The 19,015-nt window shown below is 43.6% G+C and overlaps 1 protein-coding gene across 2 annotated transcripts in view; it reads right to left on the bottom strand.

The window, feature by feature from the left end:
* Nucleotides 1-19,015, bottom strand: part of LOC124798260 (NBAS subunit of NRZ tethering complex-like) — a 424,226-nt gene that overhangs the window by 104,071 nt on the left and 301,140 nt on the right. For both annotated transcript variants that reach the window (XM_047261580.1, XM_047261581.1), the window contains exons 32-33: nucleotides 11,131-11,291; nucleotides 10,869-11,050 (exon numbers count right to left, since the gene is read on the bottom strand). In XM_047261580.1, the coding sequence (XP_047117536.1) occupies nucleotides 10,869-11,050; nucleotides 11,131-11,291 (343 nt within the window). The remainder of the gene's footprint in view (nucleotides 1-10,868; nucleotides 11,051-11,130; nucleotides 11,292-19,015) is intronic.

The following is a 19,015-nucleotide window of genomic DNA, read 5'->3' as shown; positions in this document are numbered from 1 at the left end:
CTTTGAGAGACCGCATACAGTGGACTGCCAGTTAAGACATGTGGCAGGACCAAGAAAGTTTCCTATCGAGCACGAGCCCCAGGAATTTTGTAGTGTCAACGAACAGAAGCGTAACAGGCCCAAGATGTAAAGACAGTGGAAGAAACCAACTGCGCTGCCAGAAATTTGTATAAACAGTTTTGTCAGTGGAAAAATGAATGCCATTGTCAATGCTCCAAGAGTAAAGATGATCTAGACTTTGCTGAAGACGCCGCTCAAGATTCCTGAGAACTGTAACAGATGGCAAAATCATCAACAAAATGGGAGCCCAAGATGCGGGAAACAACTCATTATAGAGTTCATGGTAATAGCAAAGAGGATGATGCTGAGGACGGAACCCTGAGGCGCTCCGTTTTCCTGGATAAAGGCATCTGACAAGGCAGAAACCACATGTACTTTAAAAACTCAGTCTTTTGAAAATTCCTGCAGGAAACGGGGCATGTGACCACGGAAGCCCCATGTGTTCAGAGTATGGATGACATCAATCCTCCAGCAGGTGTTGCAGGCTTTCTCCAAATCGAAAAACACGGCCACAGTCTGGGATTTCTGCAGAAAACCATTCGTAACATGGGTGGACAAAGGGATGAGATGCTCAACTGCAGAATGGCACTCTCGAAATCTACATTGTGCAGTAGTTAGTAAATTGCAAGACTCGAGCCACCATACCAGACGGGCACGAAGCATGCATTCCGTCACTTTGCAAACACAGCTGGTGAGAGAAATGTGGGCAGTAGGTAGAAGGAAGGTGTTTGTCCTTACCAGGCTTAAGTATGGGTATGACAGTGGCTTCATGCCAGCATCTGGGAAACATGCCCTCTGGCCAAATGCAGTTGTACGTATGAAGGAGAAAGTACTTGTCCACAAGAGAAAGACACTGCAATAACTGAATGTGAACACTGTCTGGCCCTGGGGTGGAGGATCAGGAAGAAGTGAGAGCATGATCTATCTCCTTCACAGTAAAGGTGGCGTTGTTGTATTCAATATTTTGGGAAGAGAATGGCATCACCCAGGCCTCAAAATTCCTGCAAACAGGTGGTGCAAGATGTTGGAGAAGTAATAGGATCCACTATGGCATAATTTGCTACTGTCACGCTGGAAACTGGAGAAAGAACCTTGGGTCCCAAAGACCTGTTGGAGGTTGGCCCACAAGGCAGAAAATGGAGGGGAAATGTTAAAAGAACTAGTAAATGATGATGATGGTTTGAGGTGAGGGGTGCTTGACATCATGGTCATCAGCGCCCTGACAAAAAGACAGCATGCTAATCTCGTGTGTGGGGACGAAGCCTGTCCCTACAAGTGGAGCAGTTTATAATGACTAGTAAATGATATCCAGCTAGCTTTTCCTGGATATCCCGAAGAATGTGACCACACTGTGCATGAAACTGTTTACAATGAATGCAGTTTGTCATTGTAGGAAGTCTCCGTACATGAATGGCATTGCAGCACATCTCAGTACACCAAGGGACCGGGACACAGCGTGGTAAAGAAAAAGTGCAAGGAGTGGAACGTTCTGCGGTGGTGAGATATTTCACCTGATCACCACAAATGGTGAAACGTTGTTCACTGAAGGTCACCCAGGAGGAGTAAAGCCTGCACTAGGCCTTAGAAAGCTGCCATTTGGGCATGCACATAGGTGCAGTAGGGGTCAACAATTGGATGGTACAAGGGAAATGGTTTTTCAAGTTTGTGTCACTTGAGATGATGGGCAGTGCAGAAGGAGAGTCCAAATGGGAATAGGTGTGAGTGGAGTCTGAAAGGAATGTGTGTGCTCCCGTGTTAACACAGATGAGGTTAAGGCAATTGAGAAGATCAGCCAAGAGGTCACCTCTCCGCAGATTCTGACCAAGCCCCAAGGGGGATGGTGTGCACTGAAGTCAGCAAGCAGCAGAAAGGAGTAAGAGAGTTGCCCAATAAGCTGGAGGAAGTCTGCCCTGATGTCATTGAATGACAGAGGGATGTGAACGGTACGAAGGGAAAAGGTTAAGTGAGGAAGAAAAATGCGGACTCCAACAGCTTGGAGCTGGGTAGTCAGAGGGATGGGTTAACTGTAAACATCACCCCTGATGAGCAACATGACTCCCCCATGAGATGGAAAGCCATCTTTGAGGGGAAGGTCAAAGCAGAACGGGAAGAAATGCGAGAGCTCAAAGCAGTCGTGAGGATGCAATTTTGTTTCCTGAAGGCAGAGTATAAGCGGACGCTGTGATTCTAAGAGCAGCCATAAGTCCTCTTTGTTGGATCATAGGCTGCGAACATTCCATTGGAGGAGGGTCATGATGGGGAAAAAATGAAGGGACGTCACCTCAGCAGCTGCTGAGTGCCAGCCTTCAAATACTCGCTGCTACGGGGCACAGGGAAAGGAAGATCCTGCTCCTTAAGGTCTACAGAGGTGTCGGCATTCTTCTTTGTTCAGCCTGTGGAGTCCAGGGTAGAAAAATGGTTGGTTGTGGGCACTGGCAACACAAGAGATCGGCCAGGCAAGGGTATCATGTGGCAACATCATCACAGTGGATCTCCAAGTCGGCGAAGGAGAAGACCATTTCCCTTTGTTTGACTTCTCTGAGACTTTCCGGTTGGCAGAGGAAGACAGATGTTAGTTGGGTGGAGGAGTGTACAGGGTGTATACGTGGACGACGAAAAAAAATTCACGGATATTTCCCGGTTAAAAATACACTTTCTCCCGGATGGAAATACACTTTTTCCTTGTTAAGCAACAGTATACTTTTCCTCGGAACTGTAAAAGTTATCAATCCTTTCAGTGGTTGTGGTCTTACACCGGCGTAGAATTTCCCGGCACTTTAGAAAACTAAACTCAGGGGGAAAAACACGTTTTGGAAAGATGTCTGATGTGCAGCAACATGTACGCTGCATATTTCGTATTACGAAAGTACAAATTTGAATTCCACCAAACACCGCATGTTACTTTCCATAGAATCGAAATCGAGATTGCAATGCGCTTTTGTAAGCCGGTCGTAGCTCATGTTACGCGATCTCGCCAGCCGATGACAGCTGATATTCAGAGCATAGGACACGTGATGTAGTCAGCCAATAGCAACATCACTGTTAAGCAGCGCGAACACACAAATCGGGAAAGGTGAAGGTTTAAATTAATATACATAGTGTTGCTAAAAGAAAAGAAAAGCTTTCACGTACCCTATATTATTGGCCTCTAAGATTAATAAGCTGCAAGAGAAGCTAATGTTGATCTTTTTTGCGCGCTTTTCACTTCAAGATACATCACAGAAATGTGCCAGTAAATTTTTTAACAACGACATAAATGTCTGACCTTCTGGGCTCGAAAATATTCTAAATGGTCGTTCTCAAAGATTTGAATTTTGAATGAGAGTTAAACGCTCTGTTTTAAGAAATTCATCGGACATTGGCGCACAGAGTTCATCTTGTGTAAAAGGAATTCACTTGAAAGTAAAGCTTTTCAAACAACCATTCGGAATATTTTCCCGCGACGTTATATTCGTTTCAGCAGTTACGCCAGATGACAAGCGTCGCCGTGCTTGCGCAGCTACGATGACGCAGGAAGCCCATACGTTCGTACGTGTAAAACATTAAAAGATCTTACATTATGTCATAAAAGAAACAAGACGTTAGAGGATACTCCAAGAGCATGGGAATTTTGTGAACCCTACTAAAATGCATAATTCGGCTTAAAGTGCACATTCGTATGTCCAGATTCAGATGTACCAGTACTGTATTATCTCATAATTGGTTCTTTATTATGGCATAATGCCACACTTGCTAGACGATGAAAACGTACACTTGAAATGTAGCGAACAGTTAAAACTAGGCAACAGTGTGGAATTAAACACTTCGTTTCAAATAAATTAACTGCCTCAGCAGAAAAGATTAATTAAAGTCAAATTTCTTTAACAAACCAACAAATATAACTTCATTGTTCTGCAAGGCGATTAACGCTTGACTGTCATAAAGGTAAAAACAAAATAAAATCTGAAACTAATAACATATTTTAGCCTTCCATAATTATGAGTATGTATTTTAATTCACTTGATAGCTCCCGACCACAGAAATCCGTTTTGTTTTCATTTGACGTGAGAGCAATAAACGAAGAGGAAACAGCAAAATTACTTAACGTAAACACGGGTCACGTGGAGGCTACCACCTCCCCACTACGACTTAAGACTGCACTGCACCAGGTCCGGATCTACGATATTTCCGAACGGGGCCAATATTAGATAGTGTCCCATCCCCCGAGCGTTTGAGGTAGGACGCCAAAAATTTAAAAAATCAACTTTTCAAGAATGTCTTCATATTGTAGCGCAGGTCTTTCTGAAGTGTCTGATACATAAAACATATATGATCGAGGCAACGTAAGACACGTTATTTGGTCTTAAGCGTGTCGAAGTGCAGTGCCACGCCTCTTCATACACCATTCTTCTACGGCACGTCACTGTATTTCGCTCTGTGGAATTAAAACGTGTAATATTTTGTAATGGATGTCATCAAACCTGTATTGAGGACAGTGGAAATTAAAATGCCCTGTGGTGCCTCTCCTGATCCCAGTCGACCGGTTTGACATCTTACCTCCCTTTAAAAAAAAAAAAAAAAAAAAAAAAACACGCAATTAATACTGGGTGGGATTATTTGTGACCGGCAGAACAAGAACTCTTCAGAAAATTTGCATTCTCAACTGCCTATTAGCTAATAACTTGCTGTTCTGTGTGACATCAAATTATATATAGGATACATAAAACGAGTAAAGACAAGAGACAAGCAAGACAGTACACATTTCTTCAATCCTTAAGTCCTAGGTTTTTTTTCCTCTCTAATCTTGCCGCAGCTTTATATGGCGTACTTTCCTTTCTGGGAAACAATCTATTACGCCATCAAAGTTCGTCAACGTTTTGCTACATGAAAAAACGAAATATCGTTGTCTAATATCAGAAAAGCTGTTAATACAAATAGTACCCAAGACTGGTGTGGTTTCTCGATCTGATTACGTGTATTTTGTCGCTGTCTGCTAGATAAAACGAAATATGCCTGCCTAATATTGCAGTAGTTGTTACACACACCAAATAAACGAGAGTGTTTTGGCACAAATAGTCATTTTTATAACACGACAGAGTATAATTCAGGAAGCACCAATATCAAAAGCATATTAGGCCTACTACAAGCAAAAAGTTTTATGTTAGGAAATAATTTCACATTTCATTCATTCATACTCTATAGCTTCAGAAGCATGAGATCGAAAAGTAGTAGTATGTAATTTTTATATAAATTTGGAATCGTCATATACTTCCGTAATTTGTGACAGTCTCCGTTTGTTCTCCTTCCTCGTTCTAACAAACAATCTCGTCATCACTAATTCTATTCCTGCCAGTGTCAAAATTTTTCTCTGGTTAACTTCACTAACCCTGCCACAATCACCGGTTTAGTTATCCCGCATTTGTTCTCCGGTTACGCGTTATTAAGAGCTCGTACAACGCGTTTTCCGCGCTACTCCCAGAATAGAACTTTAGCGGCTGCTAGCCGGGGACTGTAGTGTACCGGTCTGGCCAAAAATTTTCTGTCAAAATTTCATTTTCTTGGATACACGGAGAAGACAACACGTAATCTTAGTTGCCTGTTATTCCTGTTAGTCGTTTATTTCCACTCTGGTAGCCCGAATCGATGGAATTCGCTAGTAATTATAACAACGCCGATGATTTGCAAACCCAGTCAACCAGGAACAGTTTACAGCGATTGTCATTCACCCTTTCGGCTTTATTCGCTCATTCATTCAGAAATCAACCTAGAATTTGATCAAAAAAGTTCAAAAACCAACAGGGATGCGTTCAAAATCATATGAGTAATCGATAGACCAACGTGCGCTGGATGCTAGGCGCTTTGTGAAACAAGGTCTTCTTCCTCAATAATATGAGTTTGGTGCGCCGCCCCCCCGAAACTGCCGCCCGGGACAGATAGTTACCACTGTTTGCCTCCGCTCCCTAGTTTCGGGCCTGTTGCGCATACGTGAATCTGCCAGCTTAGGAGCACCAGTAAAATTTTTTTCGGGTAGCATCTGGCTGCTTGCTGCTATTGCTTATACAGCTAACTGCCACACTGCTGTAGCCAGAAGCGGGAGAAGGTACTACTCATACGGGACTCAACTGCACGTGCACATAAACTCGCCCGCAACCGCTCCAACGAATCTAATGTAAACAGTTGCGACGTCATGCTCATCGGAGGCAATTTGTTGTTATAAAACACTGCATAGTCTTCCTAAAGCCTTTTTGCTGTTGGCAGACGCTTGTACGAGCACTGTGTTTTGTTCCTGTATATGGCGCATTTCCTTTGCAACTTAGGTTTTATTTTCGTTTTTTCTCTCGTTCGTGTTTTATTGCTGCAGTATTATTCTGCAGTAGCGAGATACAGCAATATTCTTTGTTATAGTATTGGTTCTTGCTAGTCAAATTTACAAAAATGTAACCAAAAACTAAAACAATGAAAAATTCCCGGAATTCTAAAAAAATCCCCGGGTTTTTCCCGGTTTTCTCCCGGATGAAAAAATTCCTGGGTTTTTCCCGGTTGTCCCGGGTCGTATACACCCTGGTGTAGGAACTCTTCGTGGGAGTATTCCTTCTGTCCTTGCCGGCCTGCCAGTTTGTAGCAGGTGAGTTCGCCCATGATGCAAAAGTTTGGTGGCTTGTTGCACAGCTGGAGGAGGAGATGGGGATGCTACCATGACTCTGGGCAATTTCAAAACCATGGTGCTAAAATTCGAGGTTGCATGTCTGCGTGGCCATGCCCTTCATGGAGAAAGATGAAGCAAGAACAGCACTTTAGGCGCCAGATTCAATGGTCGAATGAGGGCTGAATAGTGCCAAAATGGAAACAGGGAAGGGGCTGGATGGTGAGGACAATGACTAACGAAGGTTGAAGTGAGGAGGGTTATGGGAACATACGATATATTGCAGGGGAAGTTCCCATCTGCGCAATTCAGAAAAGTTGGTGTTGGTGGGAAGGATCCTTATGGCACAGGATGTGAAGCAATCATTGAAATGAAGTATGTCACGTTTGGCAGAATGCTCAGCAACAGGGTGGTCCACTTGTTTCTTGGCCACAGTTCATAGGCAGACTTTCATGTGGACAGACAGCTTGCTCGTTGTCATGCCCACATAGAATGCAACACAGTGGTTGCAGATGAGCTTGTATATCACGTGAATGGGTTCACAGGTAGCCCTGCCTTTGATGGGATAGATGATGTTCGTGACCGGACTGGAGTAGGTGTGGTGGGACGATGTATGGCACAGGTCTTGCATCTAGGTCTATTACAGGGTTATGAGCCCTGAGATAAGGGTTTGGAAGCAGCGGCTGTGTAGGGACAGCCGAGTATATTGTATAGGTTCAGTGGATGGGGGAATACAACTGTGGGAGGGGTGGGAAGGATGGTGGGCAGGACATTTCTCATTTGAGGGCACGATGATAGGTAGTCAAAATCTGGGTGGAATAATGTGCATCTTACCATCCCCTGCAACACAGAAAATATGCTGAGGTGGCAAAAGTCATCGGATAGCGATATGCACATATATCTATATATGTATATATAGATATATATGTGTGGCAGTATCAGGCATACAAGGTATAAAAGGGCAGTCCACTGATGGAGCTCTTATTTATACTCAGGTGATTCATATAAAAAGGAGTCCGATGTGATTATGGCCACAAGAGGGGAATTAACAGACTTTTAATGCAAAATAGCAGTTGGAGCTAGATGCAGGGGACATGCCATTTTGGTAATTGTTAGGGAGTTCAATATTCCAAAACTCACAGTGTCAAAAGTATGCTGAAAATACCAAATTTCAGGCGTTATCTCTCACCACAGACAATGTAGTGGCTGATGGCCTTCACGTAACGATGGAGAACAGTGGCCAGTGTTAACAGACAAGCCACAATGCCTGAAATAACCACAGAAACCAATGTGGGATGTACGAGGAATGTATCCAGTAGGGCAGTGCGGTGAAAGTTGGCTTTAATGAGCCATGAAGCCAATGACCAATGTGAGTGCCTTTGCTACAGCACGACATTGTCTGCCATGCCTCTCATAGACTCACGACCATATCGGTTGGACCCGCAATAACTGGAATACTGTGGCCTGGTCAGATGACTTCTGATTTCATTTGGTAAGAGCTGATGTAGGGTTCAAGTGTGGTGCAGACCCCATGAAGCCATGGATCTAAGTTGCCAACAAGGCACTGTGCAAGCTGGTGGTGGATCCATAATGGTGTGGGCTGTATTTATATGGAACTGAACTGATAATTGACTGGAAATGGTTATGTTTGTTACCTGGACACCATTTGCAGCTGTTCATTGACTTCATATTCCCAAACAATGATGGAATTTATGGATGACAAAGCAATATATCAGTGTGCCACTATTGTTCATGATTGGTTAGAGGAACATTCTGGATGAAATGATTTGGCCACACATATCACCCGACATGAGTCCCGTCAAAACATTTATGGGGCATATCCAAGAGTCAGTTTGTGCACAAAATCCTGCACCAGTAACACTTTTGCAATTATGGGTGGCTATAGAGGCAGCGTGGTTCAATATTTCTGCAAGGGACTTCCAACGACATCTTGAGTCCATGCCACATCGAACTGCTAAACTTTGCTCATCAAAAGGAAGTCTGACACAACATTAGGAGGTATCCTATGAGTCCTAGAGAAAAAGTTCACAGGAGGTTTTTGTAGGAAATTTAATATAGTTAAATTTTGTACTGGGAAACATTTTTGATATAAGCAATCATTTCTGAGTTATTCAAGAAACTCTTTATAAGTGAACTTTATACGATACAACACCACCACCACCACCACCACCACCCCTACCCCCTCACTCACTCACTCACTAACTCACTCACCATTGGTAGAGAATTTTAGCACGTTGTTCATGATACTCCCTCCTACCACTGTACATAAATTTGTGACACGATTTTTGCCACTAGTCAACCTTATTTGGTCTCCAGTGCCTGGGCTATAAAGCTTATTGAATGCCATGGGTGAAGCAAACCTTACACCATTGTGGTTCTAAAGTGAACCAGTTGTTCAAGAACTGAAAATTTATTTTGGCATTTCTAACAGTACTATCACACTTTGTTTTAGTTAAACCCAAAATCATTTTTAATTTAGTAAGTTTTCCTTCTCCTGTTGAAGCAGTGGAACTTAATTAGAAAATTACTTTGATGAATACAATCAGAAGCTTTGGAAATGTATAAAAATACATCAGAGAATGTTTCTAGTCTTCTAGAGTTTCGGTTACTGACGTTATGAAACTAGCTGGTGTTGTCCTAGTGTACCTATCCTTTCTAAAAAGGAAGGAAGGAAGATTGGGCTTAACATCCTGTCAACACTGAGGTCATTAGAGATGGAGCACAAGCTCAGTTTGTCTCAAGAATGGGGAAGGAAATCAGCCATGCTCTTCAAGCTGGGACTGGATGCTTATGGTGAATGTACTTGTTTTTTACACAGTGCCCGGGTTCCTCCCAGAGAATATGGCGCACGGTGACACCCACTGGTCATATCCCCTTCTGCACTAGATGACTGGAACGCCTTCACTGCAGGATTTTGCTGGAAACTAGTCAACACTTTCTTTGGGTTTCTTGGTTGAGGAAAGAGCCCAGTTCCACTTCCTTATGTTTAAGGTGAGCATCGTTTGTCTGATCTCTAGAAACTTGTCTCCACTGCCTGCTGTTGGCTGCGTTTGCAGCAGCCTGATGCTAGCATTCCGCATGGTTTTTCTATTTTTTTTTTTTTTAGTCGTGCTGCCCTCCCCCATCTTAGATTTAATGTGTCTTTGAATAGGTTTGTGGCACATGCTCAACTCTCCCCCAGGGGAAATTGGTTTACGTCTAGAGCAAACTCCCCCCCCCCCCCCCCCCCTTCACATGCTGAGTTCCACTTTCTTTAGTGGCACTGACTTGTTTCTTGCAGACAGTCAACTTTTTTTTTCCTCCTTAGGTACTACAACCACTTTTAGGAGAAATAAGTGGAATATTTTATATGATGCTTAAATGGTGCTTGCCTTTGTTAAATTATATGTAAAACTGTGCTAAAAAGAATTCCATGAGGACAACTGAAGTGCTTGAGACCCTCCGATTTGAGCATTAATCTAATAAAAGCCGCCCATTTGTATATGGTGGGCTGTGGACACTAATTTGACGGTCTGTTTCAGTGTTTATTAAGATTGTGGTGATATTTGTTCTACACTTAAGATAAATAATTCTTGATCCTTGGTTGATTGTAATTTCAACTGTAGGTGTACCTCATTTGGATCAGTTAACTTTACCTGCCAAGGCTTAAGCGAGTTAACATTCAGTGGCGCTTTAATCTTAAATTAATATTAGTTATTGGATTTCTTTTAGAGGTGGAGCAAAGGTTTTGGTTTTATTTAACCTGTTTACTGCTTAAGAGCCTTTGCTGTGTTGTTGTTGTGCATTAACTATCTTCTCTTGGACTGAAGGCGCATGGGGACTGGGTTCCGAGGTCTACGTCTGGAGTCTGCTGCGTCATCTGCAGGTTTGTGCCCTGACCTGACAGGGGGATGCTCTATTACTGTACTGCAATTTTCAGGTGATGGTGTGTCTAAACTGTTTAACTTCAGATATTTCACATTTAAAGCCTTTTCTTTTTACAAGGTACTTAGTAACAAACGATGTCCAATAGTTTTCCCCAACATTTCCTCTAGGACCTGTTGGTTGGTGTCTTCCTAAGATACAAGTGCCTGTAAAGCGTACAATCCTAAAAGCTTTATTTATTATTACTTCAAATGCATACAAGCCTTTTTTTTCAAATATGCTGGCAACTGAGTATGCTCACCTGGAAAAATTCAGTAGCTGCCCATGCTCCATATATTGCTCCAGGTTGTACGGTGCAGTTCATCGACACTGGTAGGCTCTTTAAAAGTTTCACTAGTAATCCAACATTCTCTTTCCGCATTGCTGGCCTTACAGCATCCAAAAACTTATTTGGTGTTTCCACCAGCAGTTTGTAGTCAATTGCTGAAGCAAAATTTGCAATTGTTACTATAAAAATCTGCAAATAGTTCAGATAAGATTTGATTTAATGTCAAAGTAACTACCTGGTGAAGTTGCTTTTATTTTTTTCAAAAGCTTGATGTGATCTTTTGGCAAGAGGCAATGGAAAAATTTATTTTCAGCCACTGATGAGAGGACAGTATAATACAAAACAAGCATATTGTGCTGTGTTCCTCCAATGCTTGGATACACATAGTTTTGAAACCTGGAATAAATTAGATTGGAGTCTTATTTCATAATCAGGAACGGAAGGATGATAACTACAAAACAGAGAAGTTACAGATAAATCATTATCCTCATTTAAAGCAAAGACAGTGACCCTATTGGCTACAGAACAAAAAATAAATAGCCAATCCTCTACTGAAAAAAGTACTTACATTAACAAGCAGATGGCTTTGCTGAAATTTCACATTTTGCCAAAATATGATTAGCATTACAATTGTTGAATATAAATGAATTTCAATATTGTCGCAGAAGAAGCTGAGTAAACCATGGTGTAGCGGTTATGATACCTGTTGCATGGAACGTCGTGAGTTCAAAACTCACCTGGACTGTACAATTTTAATTTCTATATTCGATTCGAGTACATTCTAGAAGTATCCACAAATGTCAAGAATCATTGTAATGTAATGTTCTGTAGCTGTATATATAATGTATGTGTTCTGGCTGGAGGCAGTTCACTCCGTGCTCTCATATGTGCAAGTGCTGAATAAACCTTTGTTAAGTGAAGTTAGTGTTCGTCATTCATCTAGTTACACCTTCTTCTACATGACATTATTCTGGTGGAGACGCTGGGTATTGGAACTTGTGATAGCGCACATTATCGACGACACAGTGGCTTCAATCAGACCGCAACAGAGCCGACAATCGAAGCATATTCAACAGATCACAATCTATCGGAGACAGAAGAGGAAGAAGACATTACGATGACAGCAACAGTGTGCCACCACATGAGACATCCTTCTGGGTTCTCTGCTGACGATGGCCAAGATCCAAAGAAGTGGCTGACGGTATATGAGCGTATAGCCAAATTTAACAAATGGGATGACACTGTGTGTTTCGCTAACAAATTTTTCTACTTGGAGGACACTGCCAAGCAATGGTATGAGAATAACAAAGAGAAGTTCACAAGCTGGGAAGTATTCCAGGCAGAACTGTGCAAGTATTTTGGTGACACACAACGAAAGAAGCACATTGCTGAAGATAAATTAAAGTGCAGGGCACAGCATCCAGGAGAAACTACATCATCCCACATTCAAGTTGTCTTGGAGCTGTGTAAAATAGTGGACCCTAGAATGGAGGAGGAAGATACGGTTGCACATCTCATGCAGGGTGTTCCTCAGGATATGTATCAAGCCCTACTCCTGAAGGAGATTTCAACAGCAGACGACTTCATAAAATGGTGCCAGTATATCGAGACAATGCAGCAAAAAAGAATTATACGCAAGAAGTTTGAACGACTCCCAAACGCCATATCAATGTCTGTTATGGAGGAAGGAACTGATTTCACAAGTGTTCTTCATCAGATAGTGAGAGAGGAAGTTCAGAAGGCACTTGGATTGCACAGTGAGCAAAAAACTGAGACGCTCCAAGAGATCATAAGGGAGAAAGTGGAACAGACATTGAACCCAATCTCTGGGCCTTCATTTCCCTTTAGAATGGTGAAAAAGTCGAGACCCAGGTGGAGTTATGTTCCTACAATGCCACATGAGGAATCTTTTTGGGCACCAAATACCAGGATAACCAACCAATATGTTTCAACTGTGGACTACCAGGACACGTGCTGCTCTATTGTCAATAAAGGCAGCGGATATTTGATGACTCCCACACCAGAAGACAGCAGACCGATCTTAGCCAATGCCAAGTCCAGGATAACGAAGATTAACAAGAAGATGGGGGGTGCAGGACGACATAGATCACCACTGCCGCAAGCTAGCCACTGGAGAGAACGTTCCCCAACATGCCGATCAAGGTCTCCATCACCGTTTAGAAGCTACAGCCGATCATCTAGCTGCTGCAACCTGGAAAACTAAAGGGTGCGACCTTCCTTGGAGGTGAAGCCACCAAAGAGAAAAATCTTTCACCATCAATCACTACAAAAATGATAGGAAACTATGTCGATATCCTCATGGATGGTCGACCAGCCCAAGCTCTTGTGGACTCTGGAGCATCATATTCAGTCATTTTGGAGAAGTACCATTGCCAGTTGCAGAAAACTGTATTCGTCGACAACAAAACATCTCTGCTGGAAGGAGATAATACGAAATATGTAAAACCTACAGGAATATGTACCATTCATGTGTGTATCAGTGGCCATACACAGCCCTTAGAATTCGTCGTCTTACAAGAGTATAGTCATGACGTCATTCTCGAATGAGACTTTTTGAAAGCTTCTCAGGCAATTAAAGATTGTGGTCACTCAAAGATTATGCTAGACGAGATGAGATAATGTGGACAAGATGAGAATCCGAGTGTGTGGGGACTGTGTGTGCTGGATGAAGTGATCATTCCTGCAGTCAGCACTAGAAAAGTAACTGTCATGTGTCATGCCATGCATCAGCCCATGGATCTTGTAGTGGAATGTAAGAGAAGCATACCACTGAAGAATAACTTGGTCATCCCAGCCTCTGTCGTCTCGTTTAAGAACGGAGTTGGTGAATTGTGTATAGTGAACTGTCACTGAAAACCACAGATCCTTCCAAGATGCATGTGCATAGCAAACGCTGAGCCGTTAATTGCAGGAGAGCTGAGCATCATAGAAACCTCCAATGCTGAGTCTGTGGGCGAAATTAGCGCTACCACTATGAGACAAGATCTTCTAGCTCGACTATCATCAGATCTCACTAAGGAACAACAGAAGAAGCTACTTGCCATTCTTCAAGAGTTCTCTGAATGCTTCAATCCACAGGTGAAGAGCAAATTAGACAAATTGATGGTGAAGCACCGGATTAGCACTGGCGACCATCAACCGATACACCAGAGAGCATACCGTGTGTCAGCAATGGAACATCGAATAATTCGCGATGAGGTAGAGAAAATGATGAAGAATGACATCATTCAGTCTTCGCAGAGCCCATGGTCATCACCAGTGGTCCTCGTCAGGAAAAAGTAGGCAGTTGGCACTTTTGTGTTGATTACAGGAAGCTTAATAAGATAACTAAAAAGGATGTTTACTCCCTAACACGAACTGACGATACACTAGATTGTCTGAATGGGGCCGAGTTTTTCTCAACCATGGACATGTACTCGGGATGAGAGCCTGTATGAGTTTAAGGTAATGCCGTTTGGTTTGTGTAATGCACCAGCAACTTTTGAACGGATGATGGATAATCTTCTACATCACCTGAAGTGGACGATGTGTCTTTGTTATTAAGATGACATTATAGTGTTCTCGGAGACATCTGATGAACATATAAAAAGACTGAGGGCCATTCTTAAGTGTCTCCGACAAAGTGGACTGAAACTTAATGTTTTTTATATAAATTATAAACCTTAAGTACAACAGCCACGTTTCTCAACATGTAGACTTTCGACAAAATAGCGTGAAACTTAATGGCTCAAATGGAAACAAGGAAGGGGCTGGATGGTGAGGACAATGACTAACGAAGGTTGAGGTGAGGAGGGTTATGGGAATATACGATATATTGCAGGGAAAGTTCCCATCTGCGCAATTCAGAAAAGCTGGTGTTGGTGGGAAGGATCCTTAAGGCACAGGATGTGAAGCCATCATTGAAATGAAGTATGTCATGTTTGGCAGAATGCTCAGCAACATGGTGGTCCACTTGTTTCTTGGCCACAGTTTGTAGGCAGACTTTCATGTGGACAGACAGCTTGCTCGTTGTCATGCCCATGTACAATGCAACACAGTGGTTGCAGATGAGCTTGTAGATCACGTGACTGGTTTCACAGGTAGCCCTGCTTTTGATGGGATAGAAGATGTTCATGACCGGACTGGAGTAAGTGTGGTGGGACGATGTATGGGACAGGTCTTGCATCTAGGTCTATGAGCCCTGAGATCAGGGGTTGGGAGCAGTGGTTGTGTAGGGACAGCTGAGTATATTGTGTAGGTTCAGTGGATGGGGGAATACCACTGTGGGAGGGGTGGGAGAGATAGTGGGCAGGACATTTCTCATTTGAGGGCACAATGAGAGGTAGTCAAAATCTAGGTGGAATAATGTGCATCTTACCATCCCCTACAACACAGAATATATGCTGAGGTGGCAAAAGCCATAGGATAGCAATATGCACATCTATCTATATATGCACATATATATGTATATATATACTTTGCAAGAAAAACTTTGATCCATATGGAAAGAGGTGGCTACCAGTGATTTCTAAACACATGCGCTTAGGTGTTCTACAGAAATTCCATAATAAACCTGAGGCTGGACATTTAGGATTTATTAAGACATATGATAGGATCCGGAAGACATTTTACTGGCCAGGTATATTCAGGAGTGCCTGTCACTATGTCTGGGGAGAAGGATGGGGGGGGGGGGAGAGAGTGTTAATGATGGGATAGGAGATCAGTGAGGGTGCAAAGTAACTGAAGAGGACAGGATGGGTGCACAGATTGGGTGCAGTGCTACCAAAGAGATGGTCATGAATAGAAACTAGTGGAGATTTAGGGCAAGAAGATTGCAGAAATGCAGGATTTGTTGGAGAGAAAATTCCTATTTGTGTAGTACAGAGACAATGCCCACAGGGTGGGTGCTGGGAGTATAAAAATACCACGAGAATTGAATCAGCTGTTGAAGTTATTGGTGTGTAGGGTGCAGCATGTTCAGCAAACAGTTGGTCAAGTTTGATGTTAGAGGCTGTTGTGGCTATGTATGCTGGTTGACAAGTGATTATTACCTATATCGACGAAGACAACTGCACAGTAATTGCAAAAAGATTTGGTGTATGGAATGGCTGCTTTTATGTGCAACATGAACTTTGATCAACAAGAAAATGCCTGTGAATGGACTGCAGCAGCAGGCGGTGGGTGGATTTGAAAGACAGTTTTGTACCTGTGTTACCCAACAGGACACTGATCCATGGGTTCAGGATTTGTAGTAGGAGTGCCACAGGGATGTAGCAGTGTACCATGTATGTTGGGTATGTAATGGAATAAAATTTTAGTGGATGGTCAGATTTTTTATTAAAATATCCTACATCTCAAAGCATGGCCAGAAGTGCTAAAAAACCTATGAAAGGCTGTTTGGTTGGTTGGTTAAAAGAGAGGGGGGAGGGGGGGGGGGGGGGGGGGGCAAACTGCGAGTTCATCGGTCCCTTGTTCCCAGTAAAATAACTACACAACGGAAAGAAGAAAAGAAAGGAAATGTACAGCACAATAACAGGAGAAAGGAAGAATCAGAAGAATGACAGAGGGACAACCAACACTACTACAGACAAAACAGGAAAAGAAAACCACTGAGAGAAGCAAGAAACAGGTAGAAGGGCTAAAAACAAGAGAGCAGATGACCGTGGCTGGCCAACCACGAGAATAAAAAGGAAAAGCCAGCCACTCTGCGACACAATAAAACATCCACCCTAAAAGTATTGGAGTGCAGAACACAAACAGACAAAGGACATGCGCTAAAACTTATATAGAATGATAAAACTCACCATCATGTATAAAATGTAAAACTAAGCCAATGAGTCATTGTCAGCTGAAATTAATGGCAGCGAGTCCAGTAACTGAAGAGTCCATCGCGGGGCAGCCAAATAAGGACAGTTCACCAAGATATGGGCACTGTCACCCGAGTGCCACACCGACACTGAGGTGGGTCATCACAGTGCAGAAGGTAGCCATCTGTCACCCAAGCGTGGCCAATGTGGAGCCAGCAGAGAATCACTGAGCCACTGCTACAGGTCACATGGAGGACTGCCACACATTTGTAGTCTCCTTAATAGCACACAGTTTGTTGTGCGTGCTGAGGTTCTGCCATTTCGTCTTCCAAAGCCACAAAACCTTGCAGCATAGTACTGAACGCAAGTCAGTTGCAGAAAAGCTGATCTCCATAAGCGGATTCCACATAGCTTGTTTGGCCAGCCTGTCGGCAAGTTCGTTGCCTGGGATTTCGACGTGACCTGGGGTCCAAACACCACAACATCACTGAATGACTGGACCATTCCAGGACATAGATGGACTCCTGGATGGTCACTACCAAAGGATGAGGGTAGCACTGGTAGATGGCTTGTAGGCTGCTCACTGAGTCTGTACACAGAAGAAACGACTCACCAGGGCATGAACAGATGTGATCAAGAGCACGAGATATAGCCACCAGCTAGGCTGTGAAAACACTGCCGCCATCGGGCAAGGAATGCTGTTCAATATGTCCTCCACAGAAATACGGGAGTCGGCATGAAGCATCAGCCATTGAGCCACTGGTATAAACCTCTTCATGGCCTCAGCACATGTCAAGAATCTAGTGGAAGCAGCAGCAGAGAGTTGCGGGATTAACTGAGTCCTTAGGGCCATGTGAAAGGCCCAGGCGAAGCTCCAGCCTAGGTGTACACCATGGAGTTCTACATGACTGGGCCTAAAGTATAGGTGGTAAAGGTAAGGACTCCAGCTCGGAAAGAAGGGGTCAGACCCGAACTGCACTTGGAAGCCCTTACCTGGGTTGCCAATGTGGGAGATGAACCGCCATGCGTGGGAAAAGGAGACGGTGATTCAGATGTGCAGGAGAACTAAAAATGTGTGCAACGTAACTGGCCAGCAGTTGTGCAAGCCTAAACTGCAATGGAGGGATTCCAACCTCCACAAGGATGGCGGTCACCGGACTTGTCCTAAAAGCTCCTGTCGCTAGGCAAATGCCACAGTGGTGCACTGAGTTGAGTAAACGCACTGCTGAGGGTGCCGCAAACCTGTAAACCAGGCTCCCACAGTCAAGGCAGGATTGAACAAGGGATCTGTAGAGCTGCAGCAGTGTAGAGTGATCTGCACCCCAGTTGGTGTTGCTGTGGCAGTGGAGGGCATTGAGGTGCTGCCAGGATTTCCGGTTAAGCTGACGAAAGTGAGGAAGCCAAGTCAATCAGGCAATGAAAACCAATCCTAAGAATCGATATGTCTCCACTACAGTGAGTGGATCATTATTAAGGAAAGTTCTGGATCTGGATGAACGGTATGACGCTGACAGAAGTGCATAACACACGACTTTGCGATCGAAAACTGGAAACCTTGGGTTAGAGCCCATAACAGCACCTTGTGAACGGTCCCCTGTAGGTGCCGCTGAGCAGCACCAGTACTGGTGGAGCAGTACGAAATGCAGAAGTTGTCTGCATACACAGAAGGTGACACAGACAGCCCTACAGCTGCTGCTAGACCATTAATGGCCACTAAAAATAGAGACACACTCAATACAGAGCCCTGCAGGACCCCATTCTCCTGGATATAGGGGGAATTATGGGAAGCACCAACTTGGATGCAGAAAGTATGAAGAGACAGGAAAATTTGGATTAAAATTGGGAGCGGGCCTCGGAGACCCCACTTGTATAATGTGGCAAGGATATGATGTTGCCAGGTGGTGTCATATGCTTTTCGTAATCAAAAAAGACTGCAACCAGGTGTTGGCATCTGGAAAAGGTTGTTCGGATGGCAGATTCAAGGGACACAAGACTATCAGTGGTAGAGCGACCTTGACAGAAGCTGCCCTGACATGGAGCCAGTAGGCCACATGACTGCAGGACCCAACCCAACCACTGACACACTATACGTTCCAGCAGCTTACAAAGAACATGGGTGAGGCTGATGGGCTGATAGCTATCCACATCAAGTGTGTTTTTACTGGGTTTGAGCACTGGAATGATGATTCTCTCCCGCCATTATGCTAGATCTGATTGAAGATGACGAGGAGATGTCGCTTGTGGTCAGATAAGAGATGTTTAATCATCTGACTGTGGGTCCAATCTGGCCCAGGAGCTGTGTAGCTCCCACTC

This window comes from Schistocerca piceifrons, chromosome 5 (assembly GCF_021461385.2).
Source record: "Schistocerca piceifrons isolate TAMUIC-IGC-003096 chromosome 5, iqSchPice1.1, whole genome shotgun sequence".
NCBI lineage: Eukaryota > Metazoa > Arthropoda > Insecta > Orthoptera > Acrididae > Schistocerca > Schistocerca piceifrons.
Note: the sequence above shows the minus strand (reverse complement) of the source record. Positions and strands in the feature narration are given on the sequence as shown.